This window comes from Oratosquilla oratoria, chromosome 30 (assembly GCF_046742065.1).
Source record: "Oratosquilla oratoria isolate Oo_2021 chromosome 30, ASM4674206v1, whole genome shotgun sequence".
Lineage (NCBI taxonomy): Eukaryota > Metazoa > Arthropoda > Malacostraca > Stomatopoda > Squillidae > Oratosquilla > Oratosquilla oratoria.
In genome coordinates this window covers 45,558,559-45,579,103 of record NC_134806.1, presented here as the reverse complement: position 1 = coordinate 45,579,103, position 20,545 = coordinate 45,558,559, and the positions used below count along the sequence as shown (strand labels likewise).

General features: G+C 39.2%; 1 protein-coding gene across 6 annotated transcripts in view; it reads right to left on the bottom strand.

Moving 5' to 3' along the window:
* Window positions 1-2,437: 2,437 nt before the first annotated feature.
* Window positions 2,438-20,545, bottom strand: part of LOC143041144 (lysoplasmalogenase TMEM86A-like) — a 51,431-nt gene continuing 33,323 nt past the window's right edge. For 5 of the 6 annotated variants that reach the window (XM_076212927.1, XM_076212929.1, XM_076212926.1 and 2 more), the window contains exons 2-5: window positions 13,757-13,926; window positions 12,985-13,178; window positions 5,650-5,876; window positions 2,438-3,701 (exon numbers count right to left, since the gene is read on the bottom strand). In XM_076212927.1, the coding sequence (XP_076069042.1) occupies window positions 3,501-3,701; window positions 5,650-5,876; window positions 12,985-13,178; window positions 13,757-13,926 (792 nt within the window). In that variant the 3' untranslated portion in view covers window positions 2,438-3,500. Of the gene's footprint in view, window positions 3,702-5,649; window positions 5,877-12,984; window positions 13,179-13,756; window positions 13,927-15,296; window positions 15,333-20,545 lie in introns of those variants that run through there. The other variant, XM_076212928.1, reaches the window with a different exon arrangement.

Below are 20,545 nucleotides of genomic sequence, written 5' to 3'. Positions count from 1 at the left end.
AAATTAAACATATCTTTTATTATGTCGGTTTAAGAGTCCTAAGACTAGCTGTAGTCACTGGTATTCATTCCAAGGATAACCTACATGAACCCTATTTCACATTCCTGAATGCAAAATTCATCCTCAAATAGAATTTAAAATAGAATCTGCAAGTAGAATTTAGACGTTACTTTCTTTAATTAATGCCATACTTTAAGATTACAACACATTTTGGACTAATTCGATCAATTGCATTATTTTAAAAAACCCTATTAAAAACTATGCACTGAGGAATGTGAAATGCCTTGTTAATCCTTACCTATATGGTGAGGAGCCCATGCCAGGAGGCGCCAAGTAACTGTGGCCAAAGCCATCGCTTTTTGCCCTATTCTGCATTTGGACTGTTGGGGCAGGTAACAGTCACTGGTGGGAATTGAAGAAGAGTGCAGGACTCGAACCCACAACTGAGTGAATGCGAGACCAGCACCCTTCTGATTACATCACCAGCACATGGTTCTTATGTACGTACTAGTAAATACAAAGTCCGAGATTAGTGTGTACCTAGTACAAGGGTACTGTAGTGAGGGGCAACCCCAGGGATCAAATCCTTGAATTATGCTTAATATCAAAAAACATTTTTGTGAAAAGGCCACTCCAACTAGTTTGTTCTAATATTTGTTGTCGCCTTGAATTTCATCAAGTGGAAGCTCCTAGCCCAACAGTAATTGGCAATGGGCCTTGCTTGGGTCCTCCTGCTGATCTCTGGGAAGAAAATTTGGACTGTTGTTTGTGTATTATTCATACAGGAATGTTCCTATATCACTGGCTTTTGGGAGGAGGAGGAGGGGAGCAGTTGCTGGCTGTCAGCTCTCCTTGTGTCAAATAGTGGAGCAATGGCCCTGGGCATACAAATGGAGAAGGGCATCCAGTAACATCATTTGGGGTAAAGAACTTAATAAATTTGGTTGATTTATATTTTAATTGAATAATTTGTTTATCTTATATTTCATTTGTATTTACAAATTCAAAATATGTTCCTTTCTCATCATATTTCTCAGTACTATGAGGCCTTATACTTGAATCTTGGGGGCATACAGTCAAGGAGTTGGCCCCGGGCATCAACAGACTTTTGCATGCCACTGTAGCAGAGGAAAGATAGTCAAAACTGACAGATACCGTCTCTGGGTCCCACTCTTAGGGCTACCCCTCCTGACAGAGGTGGATGTTGACAGTATTTGAAGGAGAGCAATGGGAAAATGATTCTCTCCTAGGTCCACTTCAGGGGAATACCACATGCAGGCTCTCATTGTTGGTCCCGCCAGTTTGTTGTGCAATATAGCAATGAATTGGTACAATGTTATTACCAAATCGCATTCATTCCATTATATTTAAATTTCATTTATTCTATTTCATTAAAAATTTATATATTTAATTTAATTTTATTTTATTTTTACTTTTTCTTCAAAGTGGCTAACAATTGTCAAGAACTGAAATGCTCCTTGTTTATCTTCTAAATTTGTGAAGTAAGATACCCTGCCTCTGTACATTGCCATTACAATGAAATTGGAATGAATATCAGAGATAAAGACCATCTCACTATCATCAAAAAAGGTTGTCAGTGATCTGGTCTTCGCTCCTCGTGAAATATGTTGCCAGTTTCAACATGATACACAATACTGGCACTTAGGAGTGGGGGGGGGGTATAAATTGTGTCTTCATTCGCACATTACCAGGCACTCACACATGACTAGGTAGGACTTTCGGCAAAATACTTCTAACTCTTTTGCCGCATTTACGACTTAATGATTCTACCAGTAGTTGCTGCCAGGCAACTTTAATCAACTGAGGGAACCCCCTTCTACAGTAGCAGGGCTAACTGTAATGACTTTTAATTCCTCTTGCATATTGAATCGACTCTATGAGAAATGCATATAAAAAGAAAAAATAAAAAAAAATAAATGCATATCATCACTAGACTTGAGAAGTCTGTGTGTATCCCCTGGGCTTTGAAGCTTTGAAATGCTCTCCATTTATCTTCCAAAACTGTGAAATAACATGCTCTGCCTTGTATTTCTTGGCTCTTTTTCTTCTTCTTATTTTTTTTTAATTTTTTTTATTTTTTTTTTTTAAGACTTTCGGCAAAATACTAACTCTTTTGCCACGATTACAACTTAATGATTCTACCAGTAGTTGCTGCCAGGCAACTTTAATCAACTGAAGGAACCCACTTCTACAGTAGCAGGGCTAACTGTAATAATTTTTAATTCCTCTTGCAAATTGAATCGACTCTACGAGAAATACACTAAGAAAAAAAAAAATAAAAAATAAAAAAAAATTGCATATTATCACTAGACTTGAGAAGTCTGTGTGTATCCCATGGGCTTTAAAGCTTTGAAATGCTCTTCATTTATCTTCCAAAATTGTGAAATAATATGCTCTGCCTTGTATTTCTTGGCTCTTTCTTTTTTTTTTTTTTTTTTTAGGACTTTCGGCAAAATACTAACACTTTTGCCGCGATTACGACTTAATGATTCTACCAGTAGTTGCTGCCAGGCAACTTTAATCAACTGAGGGAACCCCCTTCTACAGTAGCAGGGCTAACTGTAATGACTTTTAATTCCTCTTGCATATTGAATCGACTCTATGAGAAATACATTAAGAAAAAAAAAAAAAAAAAAAAAAAAGTGCATATCATCACTAGACTTGAGAAGTCTACGTGTATCCCCTGGGCTTTGAAGCTTTGAAATGCTCTTCATTTATCTTCCAAAATTGTGAAATAACATTGCCTTGTATTTCTTGGCTTTTTTTTTTTTTTTTTTTCCCCTTTTCTTCCCTTCTTCAGATCCAATGAAACCTCTGGCCCAAAGGTTGCCTCAGATAAAATAGTAACTTACTGGATTCATTTCAACAATACTAGATGCCTTAACCTAGAATTAAAAATAATATATCTATCCGAAAGACATATTCGTAAACCTGTATTATATAGTGAGCCAGCATTTATCTGACTCATTAATAACATGAACAATGACCTTGTACTCTCATGTGCTTTCCACAAAGCACGAAAAACTGCTCTTTGGCAACGACATAACAAGTCCCTTGTACCAAGGAGCACAAATGGCATGATTAATTTCTCCCTGTACAATGTGCCACAAATACCATGCCCTTCAATACCTAAACAATTCAGCAATCTCTGAATAGCAATGCACTTTGATATTCAAACAACTCCCCATGATTACTTTCTGTATGACATGCCATAAATACATTACACTTCGATACCTAAACATCTGTCACACACACACACACACAAACACACCCACTGGCACGAAGTGCATTTCATCCACATGTGGTTCCTGGCCATTCATTTCCGGCACTTTGGCACTCAACTGGGAGACTTGGACATGCCAATAACAAGAATTTTTTTTTCTTTTCTTTTTTTCATCTATTAAGCTTATGAAACCAACAACAGGAGACACTGTCATAAAAGCAAATTACCACATGAGGTCTCTAGTCGAATATAAGACCTAGTGCATTGCGCTGATAGGTATGGCAGGCCGTTCCTGTAAATATGACTGTTTCTTGAAGCATGTGTTGTCAGGGGATGAGTACCACTTCCCATGCTTCATCTTGTTCTCCCTGATGGAATCCAGATAGCTCGCCTTACTATCGACAACACTCAAGGAAATGCCCAGTTGAGCAGCATAGTAGGTGGACATGATGATAGCCTGTGAAGGTTAACAATTCACCATTAATGCACAAATATTTTACATAAATTTTACAAGGTCAATAGGAGAGCATGAGAAAAAAAAAAAACATATATATATACACAGACACACACACCCAGTACTAAAAAGAAAATAAGGAACATTGAGACAATCTGATTCCTAGACAGATGAAAACAAAGCCCCTTTCACCTCACCCATCTCAAGTTCACTCCCTCCACCTCTGCTTTCCACCCCTCTTTTGCTAATCTTTCTTCACTCATTCTTTCCATGTGGCCAAACCATCCCAATAATAATCTTTCATCAGCCATATCTGCCATCTCCCTGTTCACCTTTGCTTTTCTCCTTATTTCTCACTCTATCCAACCTTGTAACCCCTACCTACCATACTTCTCAGACACATTTAATTCCTTTCTGCCTCTCTTGAATTCCAATCCTCTGCCCCATAAACTCTTTACATCTATTCCCAGATACCTATTATTCATTACACATTTCAATCTCCTAAGAGATTTACTTGGTTCTCTGAATATACAGTTTCTCCAACCCCAGTCCTCCATTTCCTGCCACATGCAACCCCAAATACTTGAATCTATCCACTTCTTTTAGCCTCTCTCCTTCAAAACATACTTCAAACTCCATGCCACCATCTCCCCTTGTACATTTCATTACCTTACTTTTACTCACATTTACCTTCAATTTCTTCCTGTCACATCCCTTTGTCCTATATCTGACCCCACCACAAGCACAGAGGAGTGTTAGTCTACTTATTCTTTCCAGATGCTGAAACCATCTTGGCATTTTGTGATCAACTCAATCGGCTCTCTTTTCATCCCATTCTCTCCACTCCACTATCTCATCACTTATGAACAGCTCCACTCCTTCCTTCCCTTTTCCCCTCACCACTCCTGGCATCCTACCTCCTGAGCACCTTTCAGGAGTTGTTGATTCCCTACTAACACATCCATCTTCTTATAGCAAACACACTACCAATTTTTTCCCTTATACTTTTATCATACCACATCCACACACATGTAATGACTCAACTGCTAGAAATCTGGTCATAGTCCTCCTCCCAGCACCTCTTAGGTTTTGACTTTTTATATACAAGAATACAAGAACAGAAGAGACTGCAAGAGACCCTAAGTCCCAAACTTGGCAGTTCCATGTCCATTACTACCTATAATTCTAATCCATAAAATTATCTCACCTTAATAACCATTAGTTTCAGCACTCACTACAAGGTTACTAAGTCTATTCCATTTATTAACCACTCTGTTGGTGAACCAATTCGGGCCTATTTCCCTCTTAAATCTAAACTTGTCCCAATTTAAATCAAATACAAGTCCTGCCCTGCTGATGTACTAAACACATGGGAACATAGTGGCAACATTTCCCCAACTACTACCACCACTGGGGGAGGACATATGAAGCTAACACAAAGATATCTTAGGCCCAGTTTGAGTCTGCACCTCCAAATGGAGGCAAGAGGGTTGATGAGATTTGAAGACAAGTAGCAGCAGCAGCAAGACATCCACCTTCGATATCCACATCACAAGGCCACCCCCAATACCCATTTGGTACCAGTCAGTGTTGGAAAATAAAATGTCTATCTATATACCATGGGTCTCTTCCACCATATAAGGGAGGTAGCCAGCCAAGGCCCTTATAAGGGAAGTAGGTCAAAGGCATGGATCCACTCCCATCCACCACACTTGCTTCCCTCTCATCTTCGTTCCTCGTGGATGAAGGGTCATCCCTGTCTCCTGCCCACTGCTCGAGTCAGAAGCAATGAAGGAAGACAGAGTAAGGCTGCTTCACTTAATCAGCGACCCCCCCAGTGCAAAAAACAGAGAAGGTGGAGAGATATCTCTTTGGATTATGTGAAAGTATCATCCATATACAGCCATTCTCCACTCACCCCAATCCCCTGTGATGAACATCTACACATTACCTGAGCATGTGGAATAGCAGTGTAGAATGCATTGAATCCAATTACAGAATCAGAGAGGGCGAAGAAAATGCCACCAACACAGGAACACAGCTTGGTCCAAGTCCACAGTTCTTGAAAGAGCTGAACTCTGGCAACAGCTCTCCATACCATAGTCATGAGAAGCACGCCATATATGGGCACTCCAACCTTAAGCACACCCTCAACTCCTGGCAGCAGCAATGTTACTCCTGAAATGATAAGACAATAATATGCATTTAACAGACTTTTGGCTTGGTATTTAATCCCTGAATGTTCTTTCTGGGACTTGATTTGATATACATATACTGAAGTATTTTCTCTGCATTTATGATCATATCTAGTTGACATTGGTGAGTATAGAATGATTTTTAAGATCTCTGATTGATATTGAATGTACTTGAGGAGTCAGTAACTGTTGCCTCCTGAGCAGCTGGGGAAGATCCACTTAAAACTCACAAACTTTATATACAACAAGCCAGACTTGCTACCTGCATGCACACGCACACACCTTAAAAAAACCATCAGTCAAATACAATCTATGTATAACCAGGCCTTATTTCTCCTTATAAGGGAGGTAGCCAAGTCAAAAGGCAAGCACCCACTCCCATCCACCACCCACTGTTTCCTTCTCTTCTTAGCTCCTCATGGATGAAGGGTCATCCCTGTGTCCTGCCCACTGCCCGGGTCAGATGCAATGCGGTGAGGCAGAGCACAACCACAGTGGGGCTACTTCATTTACATGGCAACCCTCCCTCTGACATCAACACAGATGAAATCATTCTTAATAATCTCCACTGACCTGGCTACGTTCAGGTCACCATCAAACACTATAGCATTACCAACATAGAACTGACCTGACCAAATACACCAGTCACCCTATCTGAAATCACCACACAGATGACAAAGAGGACAATACACTATACTTGTTATAGAGTAGACTGTGAGGATGAAACCTTTATAAAAAAGTATTTTATGCTCGCTGGCCAAGCAGGTTAGGGTGTCGCTACTTGTGACAGAGGTTTAGGTGATGGCAGTTTGAATCCTGCCACAAAGTCCTTGTTATGGGGCACCATCCTAGCCATAAGGCGGAGTTTTGGGACATTAAACTGAATCATCATCATCATCACTTTTAACCTCTTCAATATGAGTCAAATTCTTACATGCAGCATCAGCTGCCTGATGTATGATGATGTACCACAATACTCACATTATGAAATATAGTTACAGCTGTCTAACTCGATCTCTTTCCCTCTAAATACTAATAATCACAGAAAATATGATCAAGCCAGTTCACAGAACATGGGGGTCACTCAGCTACAACTATAAAATAAATATAATCAAGACACTGAAGCAGGCATCCTCATGACACCTACGTAGGTGTCATCGTGTGGAAGGGGTTAATAAAGGTTCTGTCCTCACATGGTACTCTAGCCATTTTGCTGGCAACTGTAATTTTAAATCATATCCTACACTATTCTACAATCACTCCTTCTAGATGGTGATGCAAAACCTTCACTGGGTGATGTAAGTGTTGTTCCCATGGTTCTGTTCTCCCACACAAGACAACCAGGACAATGGAGTGATTGACAGACATCTTTTTCCTATTCTCAAAAATTAATTCTTTCTAATATTCACCATATACTGTACACTGAATATATGTTATGATTTGGTTTAACATAGCGAGCTCCCCCTATCAGGAGGCTGAGATGGTGCCCCCTTGCAATGTTGTAGCATGGAATTTAATGAACCATGCCCTTGGTCCAACTAGCTGGCTGCATGGTTCTAAATGACATCACCTCAACCTCCAGTAATTGGCCAGTGAGCATCTTGAATACCTAAGAGGTTATCCCTCCCTCACCTATCTAGTCAGCGATTAACACAAAATGAGGCAGCATGACACGGGAGAGGAACATCCTTGCTCCTTTCTTACACACCCCTTTCATTCCATCCTGCTTAGACCATACAAAGCTGTCCCATTGCTCTCACACCAATACTGCTCATTCATTCCTTTCTCAAAGAAACAGGTCACTGCCTTTAGTATCCAAGTTGCTTTGTCATGCACATTTTTGCTTGTTTAGCATAATGACCATAAGCTGGTATGGCTTTCATTTGTCTATTTATATACCAAGGGCTTTTTTTCCCCCCTTACACAGGAAGTAGCCAAGTCTAAAGACACACACCCACTCCTACCCATTTCACTCCTATCCACCACCCTATCCTCCCTCTCATCTTGGCTCTTCATGGATCACGTGTCATCGTTCTACCCTGCCCACTGCCCTCAGTCAGAAGCAATGCAGGAAGCCACAGTATTGCTTTAATTTGTAATAAAAGGAAATATTGCTTAAAATATCTTAGAAAATCAATGAAGAAAATAAGACGGTACATACAAGATTTCAGTCTTACATCAGGTTGCACACAAACTTATTGTGAGAAAAAACCTGACTAAGCTTCATCGTCTTCTAAGAGTATACTAGACAGGAGAGATATGAGGATATATATATATATATATTTATATATACATACAGACGCTCCTCAACTTACGTTTTAGTTACGTTCCGAACGGCCGAACGTAAGTTGAAAATGAACGTAAGTTGTTACTGTACTATACATCCGTAAATTCTATTACCGTATCTTATAAAACACCCCTAAATAATTAATTATACACATAACATTGTAAAATAATAACATTAATTTCAAATAAATTAAATTCAAGCAACATAAATTGAGATGGTGGAGGAGGATGAGGATGAGGCAAGGCACGTTCAGTCTGTCGTTTGTGACATGTAAACAATGGACGCAGCATTATGCGTAAGTATCGTTTGAACTACGGAGAGCGCGCTAAACTAGAAAATTCACTCAAAAAAATTTTTTTTACCATTTTTTTTTTTACAGTCAGTTCGACCGTAAAATCGAAAAAACGTAAAACGAATGAATGTAAGTAGAGGAGCATCTGTATATATATATTTATATATATATATATACATACACACACACACCAAAGGCTTTTTCCCCCTTACAAGGGAGGTGTATATATATGTATATGTGTGGAAGGGCTTCCATACTTCAATATATATATGTATATATATATGTGGAGAATTGATGGTGGAGATGTGTCTTGAACAAGAGTTGATGATAGCAAATACAGTGTTTAAGAAGAAAGTCAAGCATAAGTACACATGGGAGAGGGTGGTGGATGGAAGGGTGGCAGATAGAGCGTTAATGGACTATATAGTGGTGACCAGGAGTATGGTAGGAAGAGTTAAGGATGTACATGTTCTAAGGGGAGAGAGTGGGGGAATATCAGATCATTTTCTGGTGGAAGGTAAATTGAGAGTGGAGAATAGGTGGAGAAAGAGGAAAAGGGCAGAAGGTAGGGAGGTACTTAGAGTGAACTGCTTAAATGAGGAAAAAAGGAGAATGACAGTTGACAGAGGAGTGGGAGAGAGTAAAGGATAGAGTAGAACTAGGAGTGGAGGAAGAATGGGGATGGTTCAAGGAGGGAGTCATAAGGTGTGCAAAGATGGTGTGTGGAACAAGGAGGGCGGGAGGAAATAGAAGGAAGGGTAGTGAGTGGTGGAATGAGGAAGCAAAGAAGGGTGTAAAAGAGAAGAAGCAGGCATTCATAGATTGGCTCCAAATTAGGACAAGGGAATCGTATGAGAGGTACAAAGTAAAGAGAAAGGAAGTTAAGCATAAGATAAAGGAAGCAAAGAGGAGAGCAGATGTGAAATGGGGAAAGAATATGACAGAAAATTTTGAAAGTAATAAAAAGATGTTTTGGAAGGAAATTAAAAGAGGAAGAGGAGGTGAATCAAGTAGAGAAGAAAAGGTAAAAGGTGCAGATGGAGAGATGATAATGGAAGAGAAGGCAGTGAGAGGAAGGTGGGCAGAGTATTTTAGGGAGTTGCTAAATGTGAAGGAGGATAGGGAGGGAAAGGTAGTTGCAGTGTGAAGCACTAAGAAAATGAGAGTGATGAGTGAGGAAAATGGAGGAGAAATAGGGAAGGATGAAGTGAAAACAGCTGTTAAGATGATGAGAGCAGGTAAGGCACCTGGGTTGGATGGATGCCATGCAGAATGTCTGAAGAAGGGAGGTGCAGTTGTGGTGGACTGGCTGGTGAGGTTGTTTAATGTTTGTTTAAATGTAGTTGGGAAGGCTTATGGGAGGGTCTTGATTGACAGGATTAGGAGAGGAACAGAGGGAGTAATTGGTGAGGAACAGTGGTTTTAGGACAGGTAGGGGATGTGTAGATCAGATTTTTGTGGTAAGGCAGATATGTGAGAAAGCTATAGGAAAAGGTAAGGATGTTTTTTGGGCTTTTATGGATCTGGAAAAGGCTTATGACAGGGTAGACAGGAAGGCACTGTGGGAGGTACTGCAGATATATGGGATAGGAGGAAAGCTGTTAAGAGCAGTCAAGAGTTTTTATGAGAGTAGTAGAGCTTGCGTTAGGATTAGAAATGGAGAGAGTGAATGGTTTGAGGTAAAGGTGGGACTTCGTCAGGGATGTGTTATGTCGCCCTGGCTGTTCAATCTTTACATGGATGGGGTGGTGCGAGAGGTGAATGCAAGGGTAGTGGGTCAGGGGTTGGAGATGATTAAAGAAAATGGAGAAAAGTGGGAGGTGAGCCAGCTGTTGTTTGCTGACGACACTGCGCTTGTAGCAGGATCAGAGGAGGGATTGAGGAAGTTAATGACAGAGATTGAGAAGGTGTGTGAAAGAAGGAAGCTGAAGATAAATGTGGGTAAAAGTAAGGTGATGAGATGTACAAGGGGAGAGAGTGACAGTAGGCTGGAAGTGAGCATTAAGGGTGAGAAACTGGAGGAAGTGGATAGTTTTAGATACTTGGGTGCAAATGTGACAGGAAAGGGAGGAGTGGGGGTGGAGGTAGAATGTAGATTGAGAGAAGTGAGTAAATGCCTTGGTGGATTAAAAAGTGTAATGAGAAATAGACATCTGGGAATGGATGCTAAGAGGAGGTTATATGAAGGAGTGATTGTGCCAACAGCAATGTACGGGGCAGAAACATGGAACATGGGAGAGGAAGAGAGAAGGAGTTTGAATGTGTTTGAGATGAAATGTCTGAGAAGTATGATGGGGGTTACTAGGCTAGATAGAGTGAGAAATGAGGAGGTGAGGAGGAGAACAGGGGTGGAAAGGGTGCTGGTAGATAGGGTTGATGAAAGAGTATTAGGATGGTTTGGACACATGGAGAGAATGAATGAAGAAAGATTAGTAAAAGAAGTGTGGAAGGCGGAGGTGGAAGGAGTGAATATGAGGGGGCGTCCTAGGATAAGATGGATGGATGGGGTGAAAAGGGCTTTACAAAAGAGAGGAATGGCTGTGGAGGAAGGACGGGAGAGGACAGAAGATAGGGGTGAATGGAGAAGGGTTGTGTATAGATGAGGCTGTGATGCATGAGGGGGAGTGGGTGGGGGATGGGGGGTGAGGAAGTATGTATGAAAAATAATTTGACGCAGCCCGAAGGGATTTCTCCCCATCTTCTCCTTTTCTGCATGAGGGGAGGGAGAGGGGGGATCGCCGAACTTATGAAGCAGCATTGCTGTGGATGTGTTGTGTCTTGTGACACTGCTTCTGACCCAGGGCAGTGGACAGGATGCAGAGATGACCCGTCATCCAGGAGGTGCCAAGATAGGAGGGAGGGAGGAGGGTGGAGGGGAGTGGAACATATGGGAAATGAAATGGGTGGGAGTGATTTCTATGCCTTTTTCTTTTTGGCTACTCCCCCGTGTAAGGGGGAAAAAGCCTTGGTATATGTATGTATATGTATATATTCATACATACATACATATGTATACCAAAAGCTTTTCCCCCCTACATGGGGGGTAGCCAAAAAGAAAAAGGCATAGAAACCACTCCCAATCATTCCATTTCCTATATATTCCACTCCCCTCCACCTTCCTCCCTCTCTCTTGGAGGATTAAAAAGTGTAATGAGAAATAGACAATTGGGAATGGATGCTAAAAGGAGATTGTATGAAGGAGGGTTGTGCTGACAGCACTATATAGGTGGCAGAAACATGGAACATAAGTGAGGAAGAGTTTAAATGTGTTTGAGATGAAATGCCTTAGAAGTATGGTAGGAGTTACTAGGCTGGATAGAGTGAGAAATAAGGAGGTGAGGAGGAGAGTGGGAAGAAGGGAGTAGGGAGATAGGACACATGGAAAGAATGAGTGAAGAAAGATTAGTAAAAGAGGTATGGAAGGCAGAGGTGGAAGGAGTGAAATGAGGGGGTGACCAAGGATGAGATGGATGGATGGGGTAAAAGGGACATTGGGAAAGTGAAGAATGTCTGTTGAGGAAGGGAGAAGGCAGAATGTAGGGGTGAGTGGAGAATGGTTGTGTATGAATGATGCTGGGATGCATGGTGGGGGATGGGGGAAGTATGTGTGAATGATATTTTGACACAGCCCAAAGGGATTTCTTCCTCTCTTTTCTTTTTCTGCATGAGGGGATGGAGAGTGGCAGGTCATGGATTAAATGAAATGGCCTTGCTGTGGGTGTGCTGTGTCGTGCTACATTGCTTCTGACCCATGGCAGTGGGAGAGATGCAGGGATAACCCATCATCCAGGAGGTGCCAAGAAAAGAGGGAGGGAGCGGTGGAGTATGTGAGGATGGCATGGGTAGAAGTGGATTTATCCCTTTGACTCTTTGGCTACCTCCCTTGTAAGGGGTAAAAGTCATTGGTATATGTATGTGTGTGTGTGTATATATATATATATATATATATATATATATATATATATATATATATATATATATATATATACATACCAACACATACAGGGTGTGTACAGTAATTGTTTCATTTTTTTAGGGTCACACAAAAAAAAGTCACAATTTAGTTGAAAATGCATTTATTGCAAAAAAGAAAACAAACCCTGTATCAGCACACTTCTGGTGTCCCGTTACCTAACCTAACATTATCTCCCCTTCCTGTAAAATACAACTAGGTAAATACACACACACACATATATAGAAAACTGTTCCAGAACCGCTTTTGGTCAAGATCTGAATGCAGCTTTATCAGGGTGATATTTTTCTACAAAACTGAATTTTACTCCTTTTCCATTATTCTCTGGGTTGGTTGTGAACATATATTTTAGTTGATTTCTGGAGGGGGATAAAAATTGAGAACCAATTTGTTCAACTTGCAAGACAATTACAAACTGAGGTTCTATTGTGTGTGTGTGTGAATATATATATATATATATATATATATATATATATATATATATATATATATATAATGAAATATTTAAATAGAATAAAATAAAATCAATCTTAACTTACCTACGGCCATGATAGCATATATCACTGAGGCTGCATACATGTTGAGGGGCCTAAACCCATAAGCTGATGTGTAAAATACCTGGGCCACACCAAAGGCTGCCATGCCGTGTAGAAAGAACTCATCCCACACCAGGAATGCATCGCCAATTACCGAGAATATAAGCCCAAGAAGAATGCGACGAGAATAGGCATACCTGCAACAGATAGGAAAATTACACTGGGTTACTTTGGAATTTCTTAGCTTACACAAAGCAATCTGGTGCATACTGTAGAATATCATTCCAGAACAGCACAAAATTATTCCAAGTAACAAATACGAGCTTGTATTTTTTTAAGTCTGGTAAACAAAAATAAAATAAAATAGATGTGGAAATTATGCCAAACCGCGAGAAAGCGTTCCGTGGAATTTCACTTGCCTTGTCTCTCATCTACGGCTTATATCATGGGCAATGCAGCAAGGCACAGCTGTCTAAACAATGGCCTCAATAGTTTGTATTTCGTACACAATAATCAGTCTATACTTTGGCACAATATCGCACTAAGAGATGGACTTGTCAAGGTGCTAATGGGGAATTTTCGGGAGGCCAGCAGAACGATCAGGATTAATTCAGAGTGAAGATTAGTTCCCAATCACAAAAGGTATATTACATATCTGGTCCGTGAGGGCATCGATAAAGTCCTTAAAATATTTACTAAACAAAACTTATGCAATAAAAACAACTGTGCATGGCAAACTAAGCGAGAATTTAAGAACACGTATAAATGAACTTACTCTTCTCCAAGACTCATTCCGTGAAGAAGAACAAAGGCAATGAGTGAAAGTACAGGCAGACACTTGATGACCATGGCGAACAGGGACGGTTGAGACACAGGGATGAACAGTACAAAGTAGATGGCGACGGTTTTGCAGAAAGGAACCAATTTTGGCCCGACACTTTTCAACTGAAAAGGAACAAATATATCTCAATAAATAAAAAATAAAAAAATGTTTTACATGATCAAATAAGAAGAAATAATGTTTTTAAAATTAATCAACAATACACTTCAGAATATTGCATAACAATAATAAAATAATAATGACAACAACAATAATTACACAGCAGTTGGCCGATTTATGTCACACCCCGTAAGTAAAATCATAGTCAATAGTGATAGAGAAGATTCAATCATCTTAAACTTAGTTATTTGTCTTTAGACTGCATTGTTTTTTCTTCCTAGCTGTCTCTTATCCTTTCAAATAAATTAACATATAAAAATCATTACCCGGTACAATAAATAATCGATGCAAATTTTCATTTTCATAAAACAAAAATCCTAACGCGACTCTCAACAAATTCCCTGTGTGTGGGGGGGGGGGAGTTTAGGAACATTATTATTATATAAAGATATACAAAGTAGGATGTTAAAATCCTGGCTTTCAGCAACCCCAACCCCTTTGGCGTTTATAGATTTTGATTAAATTAAAAAAACTCAATGGGTCGTTTCTATATATTTTCTTGTCTGCCCGATGGCGATTTTTAAAAATGAGCTTAGTCCATTTGTTCCAGTCCCCACCCCACGTGTTTACGCAATAGCAAATTTCATCGTCGTTTTTATGTGCATGGAATAATAAACTTGAACATATTGCTATGACCACGATTCTGAGAAACTGCAAGGGATAATAATAAATACTACTACTAATAGTTACCCATACTTATTATTTACTAATATTTCAATTACTTTTTCGTGATGCAAAACTGCGTTGAAATAAAAATTCTTGAAAAAAATATGTAGCATCTTTAGTCGATTTTAAAAACGGAGATAGTAATTATTGTAACAATGTTATTATATAAGTGTTCGTAACGAATGGTGGGCTGCCCTACAAACTTCAAACACGGTTATTGCGCGCTTGTACTTTCTCAAACGACCACGGCGACGACAAGCGAGAAGAAATCTAGGACACCGCTGGCTTAGTAGGCGCTAGCAATGGGGCAAGGGACATGGCGCGGTGAATAGATTTCGTCCCTGAGGCTGGGATACAGCTTCGAGTTGCCCTTAGAGAAATTGGATCGATTAGAAAAAAACAAGTGATGATAATAATAAACAAACAAAACAAAACGAATAAAATAAAAAATTACGTATTTGGCAGCCTACTGGGGCCTAGACCTAGCCCCTTCCCCCTTGAGCACATTCTGCCAAAACTTCAAGACAATTGTTGTTCCACATTTCGGTATATTTCATGTGTTTATAATTTCATTCCTTATTAGTTCACTGTCACTTATTATTATCATTATCACCCGTCCTCAGTCTACGTTTATTCATTTATCTATTACGTTTTTTGGTATTAATATCATAATTTTATTTGCTTATTTTTGTGACGGCACTAAGCCTTTTCATAGCGTCAAGGGCACATGTCCACATCTTCGATCAAGCAGAGAAGTGGAGGGAGAGGGTGAGACACATTCTGCTCACTCATGGTGACAATTTCGTGCATGCGTGAGAAAGATAGGGGGGGGATGCTAGGAGAAAATAAAGCTAGGTAAAAAGAGCATTTAACTTTAAACAGTAGACATTAGGCAAATGATGCTTACTCCAATCACAATAGCAAATAAATAAATATTGCAAGGGTGCCAAGGAATCTATTAAACAAACAAAACACAAAATATTGTAAGGGTGCCAAGGAATCTAAAAAAAAAATAAATAAATAAATAAAATACTGATTCAACCTTCCCCCGCCAAACGCTTCAGTTTGCGACGTCACAGACGGTGTGTGGGGGTGGGGTGGGGGGTTATGGCTGTGTGCCCACCTAACCCGTAGATATTTCATTCTATTCTTATTTCAATTATTTGTATATGTCATTCGCATTTTTTTTTTTTTTTTTTTTTTTTTAGTTTAGAGTTTCCACGAAGATTGAGTTTCAGGTTGGGTTATGATGGATGACCAGTGGTAAAATTTTGTGGCAAATCGAATGCAGATTATTTACAAAATTCCTGATCACCTTAAGAGACTGCAAATAACAAAAACAAAACAAATGAATGAATATAGTATAACTATAAAACAACACTCAATAAAATATAAAAAAAAGAGATATCGAGGTACGGACCGACAAGGCGCCAGGGTAGGGGGTGGGTAACGAGGGGAGAGGAAGAAAGAGAGAAGGGGTGGTGGACGAGGAGGGAGAGGTACAGGTGAGGAGGATAGGAAGAGAGACTGAAGAGTGCAGGGAGAGAAGAGGAGGTTAAGAAGGAAGAGGTTGGGGGAGATGGGGAGAGGAAGAAGAGGAGGGGAAAGTATAGACTGTTGTCATATACATGAACGGCCATTGTATAAAGGAGACATTCCAAACGCAGGACATGAAATCATACTCAGCGGGTCCCCCCCCACCACCACCAACTTAGGATCAACAGCACAAACTTGAATTAAGTTAACCTTAATTAACTTGGACCCTATTTGATTAAGTTAACCTTAATTAACTTGGACCCTATTTGACATAAATAAAAAAAATCTATTATGACAAGTGTATATGGGAATAGAAGAGAAAACAAGACGAAAATGAAGAAGATCAAGATAAATGGAAAAACATTAGGACAGCAAGGAGACGACATGACGTCACAAGTACAAAACTTCGAAAAGGGAAGGACCTGATGACAAACAATTCGTTTACCCATTTATCTATCTCCATATTTACTGCTTTACCTATTTATCTACTTTATTCATTTATTTATTTAAAATGATGAAACATTAACTTTTGTGCCAACTGTACACATTCACTTGTCACAAGGTCTGCACATTTATGCTGCTTATGCTACAAGGACACAGGAAACAGCATATTTATACAAAGGTCTTGGGATATTTATTGCCCTGAAGAGGAGGAAACAGGAAAGAAAGAAAAAGAGGAAGAAGGAAATGTAGAGGAGAAAAAAGAAAAAAAAATATATATACAGTATTTATATATAATATATATATATATATATATATATATATATATATATGTGTGTGTGTGTGTGTAAATAAATAAATCCTTACTACGTGGCAGGACCTCGACCCTTCCTCCATCGACCTACTTCATCGTCCTCTCCTTCAGATGCCGAAGAACCCCCCCCAACCCTCACCCTCCAAGCCGAGTGGAGGTTGTTCTTCAAAAGGATATCTTGATCGATCCACTCATAACCCTATGATTCTCCGGAAAAAATATATACATGTATGTATGTATAAATATGTATATATATATATATATATATATAATTGAATTAAAGAAATAAAATCAAATGTATATATCTATCTGGTATGGACATACAGCTTGTCCTACACGATCAATATTATTCCGCAATATTTGGGATTGCACAATGTTACTGAAGGTGGAGGGATGGTATTGAAGGGGCACACGTGTTTGTGCTGTAATACATTGGATGTCTTCAATATCATCCCTACACTCTTCAATATCATCCCTACACCGTCAATAATATTGTGCAATATGGAATATTTCGCAATAATGTTGATGGAGAAAGGCCGCTTTAGCCTGAGTTGACTTCATTCAACCTTAGTTGGACAAATGTCCTCCCAACTAAAAAAGGATTTTTTTTCACCCTTTGTTAGGGGAATTCTTTTACATTCTCTTAAGAACATAAGAATGGAGGAGACTGAAAGAGACCATAAGGCCTACACTAGGCAGTTTCCTGTCCCTTACCTTCTGTCATCCCTATCCATAAAATGAGAGAGAACGTAAGCATGGAGAAGACTGCAAGAGGCCCTAAGGCCTACACTGGGCAGTTCCATGTCCCTAACCACCTGTCATCTCCATCCTTAAATTAAAAAAATAAAGATAAAATATAAAATAAAAATAAAAAATAAATAAAATCTCACTCCATTATGGTTACTGTGTTGGTAAACAAATTCTTGCCAATTTCCTCCTTACACCTAAATGAGGGAGACTGCAAGAGACCATAAGGCCTACACTAGGTAGTTCCATGTCCAGGTTGCCCACGGATACCAACAAACAAGTGACTGGCAACGCTAACTGTTTATGTCTTCAGGAGTTATCACCCTGGGCCTCTTCCACGAGCTTCACCAACGCCGACCGTTGAGAGTTCGTTGGAGCAAAAACGGTTACAATATTTGAATTTTCAAATCTCCAACTGTCAAATTATCTTTCCGTCATATACATGGCAAAGCTGATTGATGGCCTAAGAGATTGCAAACCTAGAAGATTGTTAGACATACTGTTGAAATGTTCTTAGAGAAGACTAGATTTCTGTGAGCGAAGTCATATTCTAGTTATCCAAATGGAGGTTGGAGGTAGGATGTCGGAGGAAAAATTGCCCAACCTAATAACCCCTTTCAACGGCGCTGACGCCAAATCCAAAAAGATATTTAGTCAGGCTTAGACCATGTGTCTGGCGCGTGACTGGCAGCCGCTACCCTCCCTGATGAGAGCTCAGAGGCCTTATAGGATGACCTATGTTGTGGTCTTACTGCACACACACATGCAGCCTCTTGCTCAAGAGGATTAGTAACGGATTACATATGATTAGGATATGTTGGGTTATATTAGGCTAGGTTGGGTTAGTTAATTTAGGCTATAGTGAATCATATTAAGTTATGTTAGGTTAAATTAAGTTACATTTGTTTAGGACAGATTAGGTTAGGTGTGATTGGGTAAGATTAGATTAGGTTTATGAAAAAAATAGGTTTAGATTAAGATAAATTAGATCAGATTACGTCATATTACTTTACGATATATTTAATAAAAAAAATTGTTATGTTATACTAGATTAGGGCGGATTATGTTAGAGTAGAACTAACAAAAAGTGATATGGCTAGATGTTAAACACACTTGGTCCGCCTTCTGAAGGCCGAAGGCATTCCTAACTTAACCACTGACCAAGGTAAGACTGTGGGAATATAGATGGTTGCCTAAATATATTTATCCCTCTCTCTCTCTCCCAAATAAATAAATAAATAAATAAATAAATAAATAAATAAATATATATATATATATATATATATATTGTGTGGGTACCTCACTCCTTTACATGTCCCTGCAACGTTTGAAAAAGATATCCTTTTTCATCAGTAAGGGAGGTATCAATAACACGCCCAGGAGGGGTAAAAATATAACGTACGGGAGGTAGGTAGAAATATTACGCGCTAGGGGGGGCAAGTAAATATTATATATATATATATATATATATATATATATATATATATATATATATATATATATATATATATATATATCTTGTGATTATCATATTATTTGTAACTGTTCTTCGACCTGTACTATTGCAGTTACTCCAGAAAATATATTTTGAAAGACGCGGCGTAAAAATGGAAGAATATGGAGCACTACTTTACGCTCATCTATAATTATTTATAGAACTACTGAGAATGCGGAAACGAAGTCGAATAACCACAAGAATGTTGTTGTTTTAAATCACGTATGTGTGTGTGTGTATATACATATATATATATATATATATATATATATATATATATACACACATATGCCTCTGTGGCATAATGGGTCAGGTTAAATTGACCGGATCTACTAAGCCCCCCCCCCCCACCATTAGTAGATGGGGTGAGTGGCGCTGTGCTTGCACGCAAGCGCTTGGCTGGGAGGCATTTGGCGAACTGCTGCCAAATTATAAGAATTCCACCTCACCCAGATTCCCCCCCCCACACCCATCCCCACCCCACCACTTGCTCTCTCTCTCTTTCTGCTTTTGGTTTTCTTGTTTTCGCTTTTTCCTTATGATACGCCATTGAGGCCAAGATACAGTCACCAGTATAAGTATTTCAATGTCTTAGGAATGTACACACACACGCACATATACACACGAAGTGTACATACATATGAAAGGCGCGTACACACAATCTCGCGCACATACCCATCCAAACATATGCACACACCCTTCGTTTTTTTCTTTATTTTTCCGTTTTCTATTTAAGGTGGATTTCTCCAGGAGGCGGCGTTGGCAACCCAACCATCACTGGCGAGGTTATGCAGGCGGGACCCCATCTCTCGCTACAAGTCAGTGAAGAAGAAAAAATAGAAAACGAAGAAGGGAATAAGAGGAGGAAGATGAAGAAGACTTCAGTTGTGTACTTGAAAGGAAACATCATATATATATATATATATATATATATATATATATATATATATATATATATATATATATATATATCATATATACATATATATTATATATACATTGTAACAAACACAATGCACTTTAATTCTAAGCCATCAAAGGCCAGCATGCTGAAATTGAAATGTGGTACTGCCCAGGACTCGAAACCGGCATCCTCATGACAAGTGCGACAGTGACTTTCCAACTAGGCTATCAAGATATTATATATATATATATATATATATATATATATATATATATATATATATATATATATATATATATATAAATAATAAATACTATAATAATAATCATTTGGTTTAACGTGGCGAACTCCCTCCCCATTCAGGAAGTTAGGATGGTGCCCATTACAGAGGACATTGCAGCGTGGAATTTAATGAACAACTGCCTTGGTCCAACTAGCTGGCGGCTGGGTTCAAACCACCCT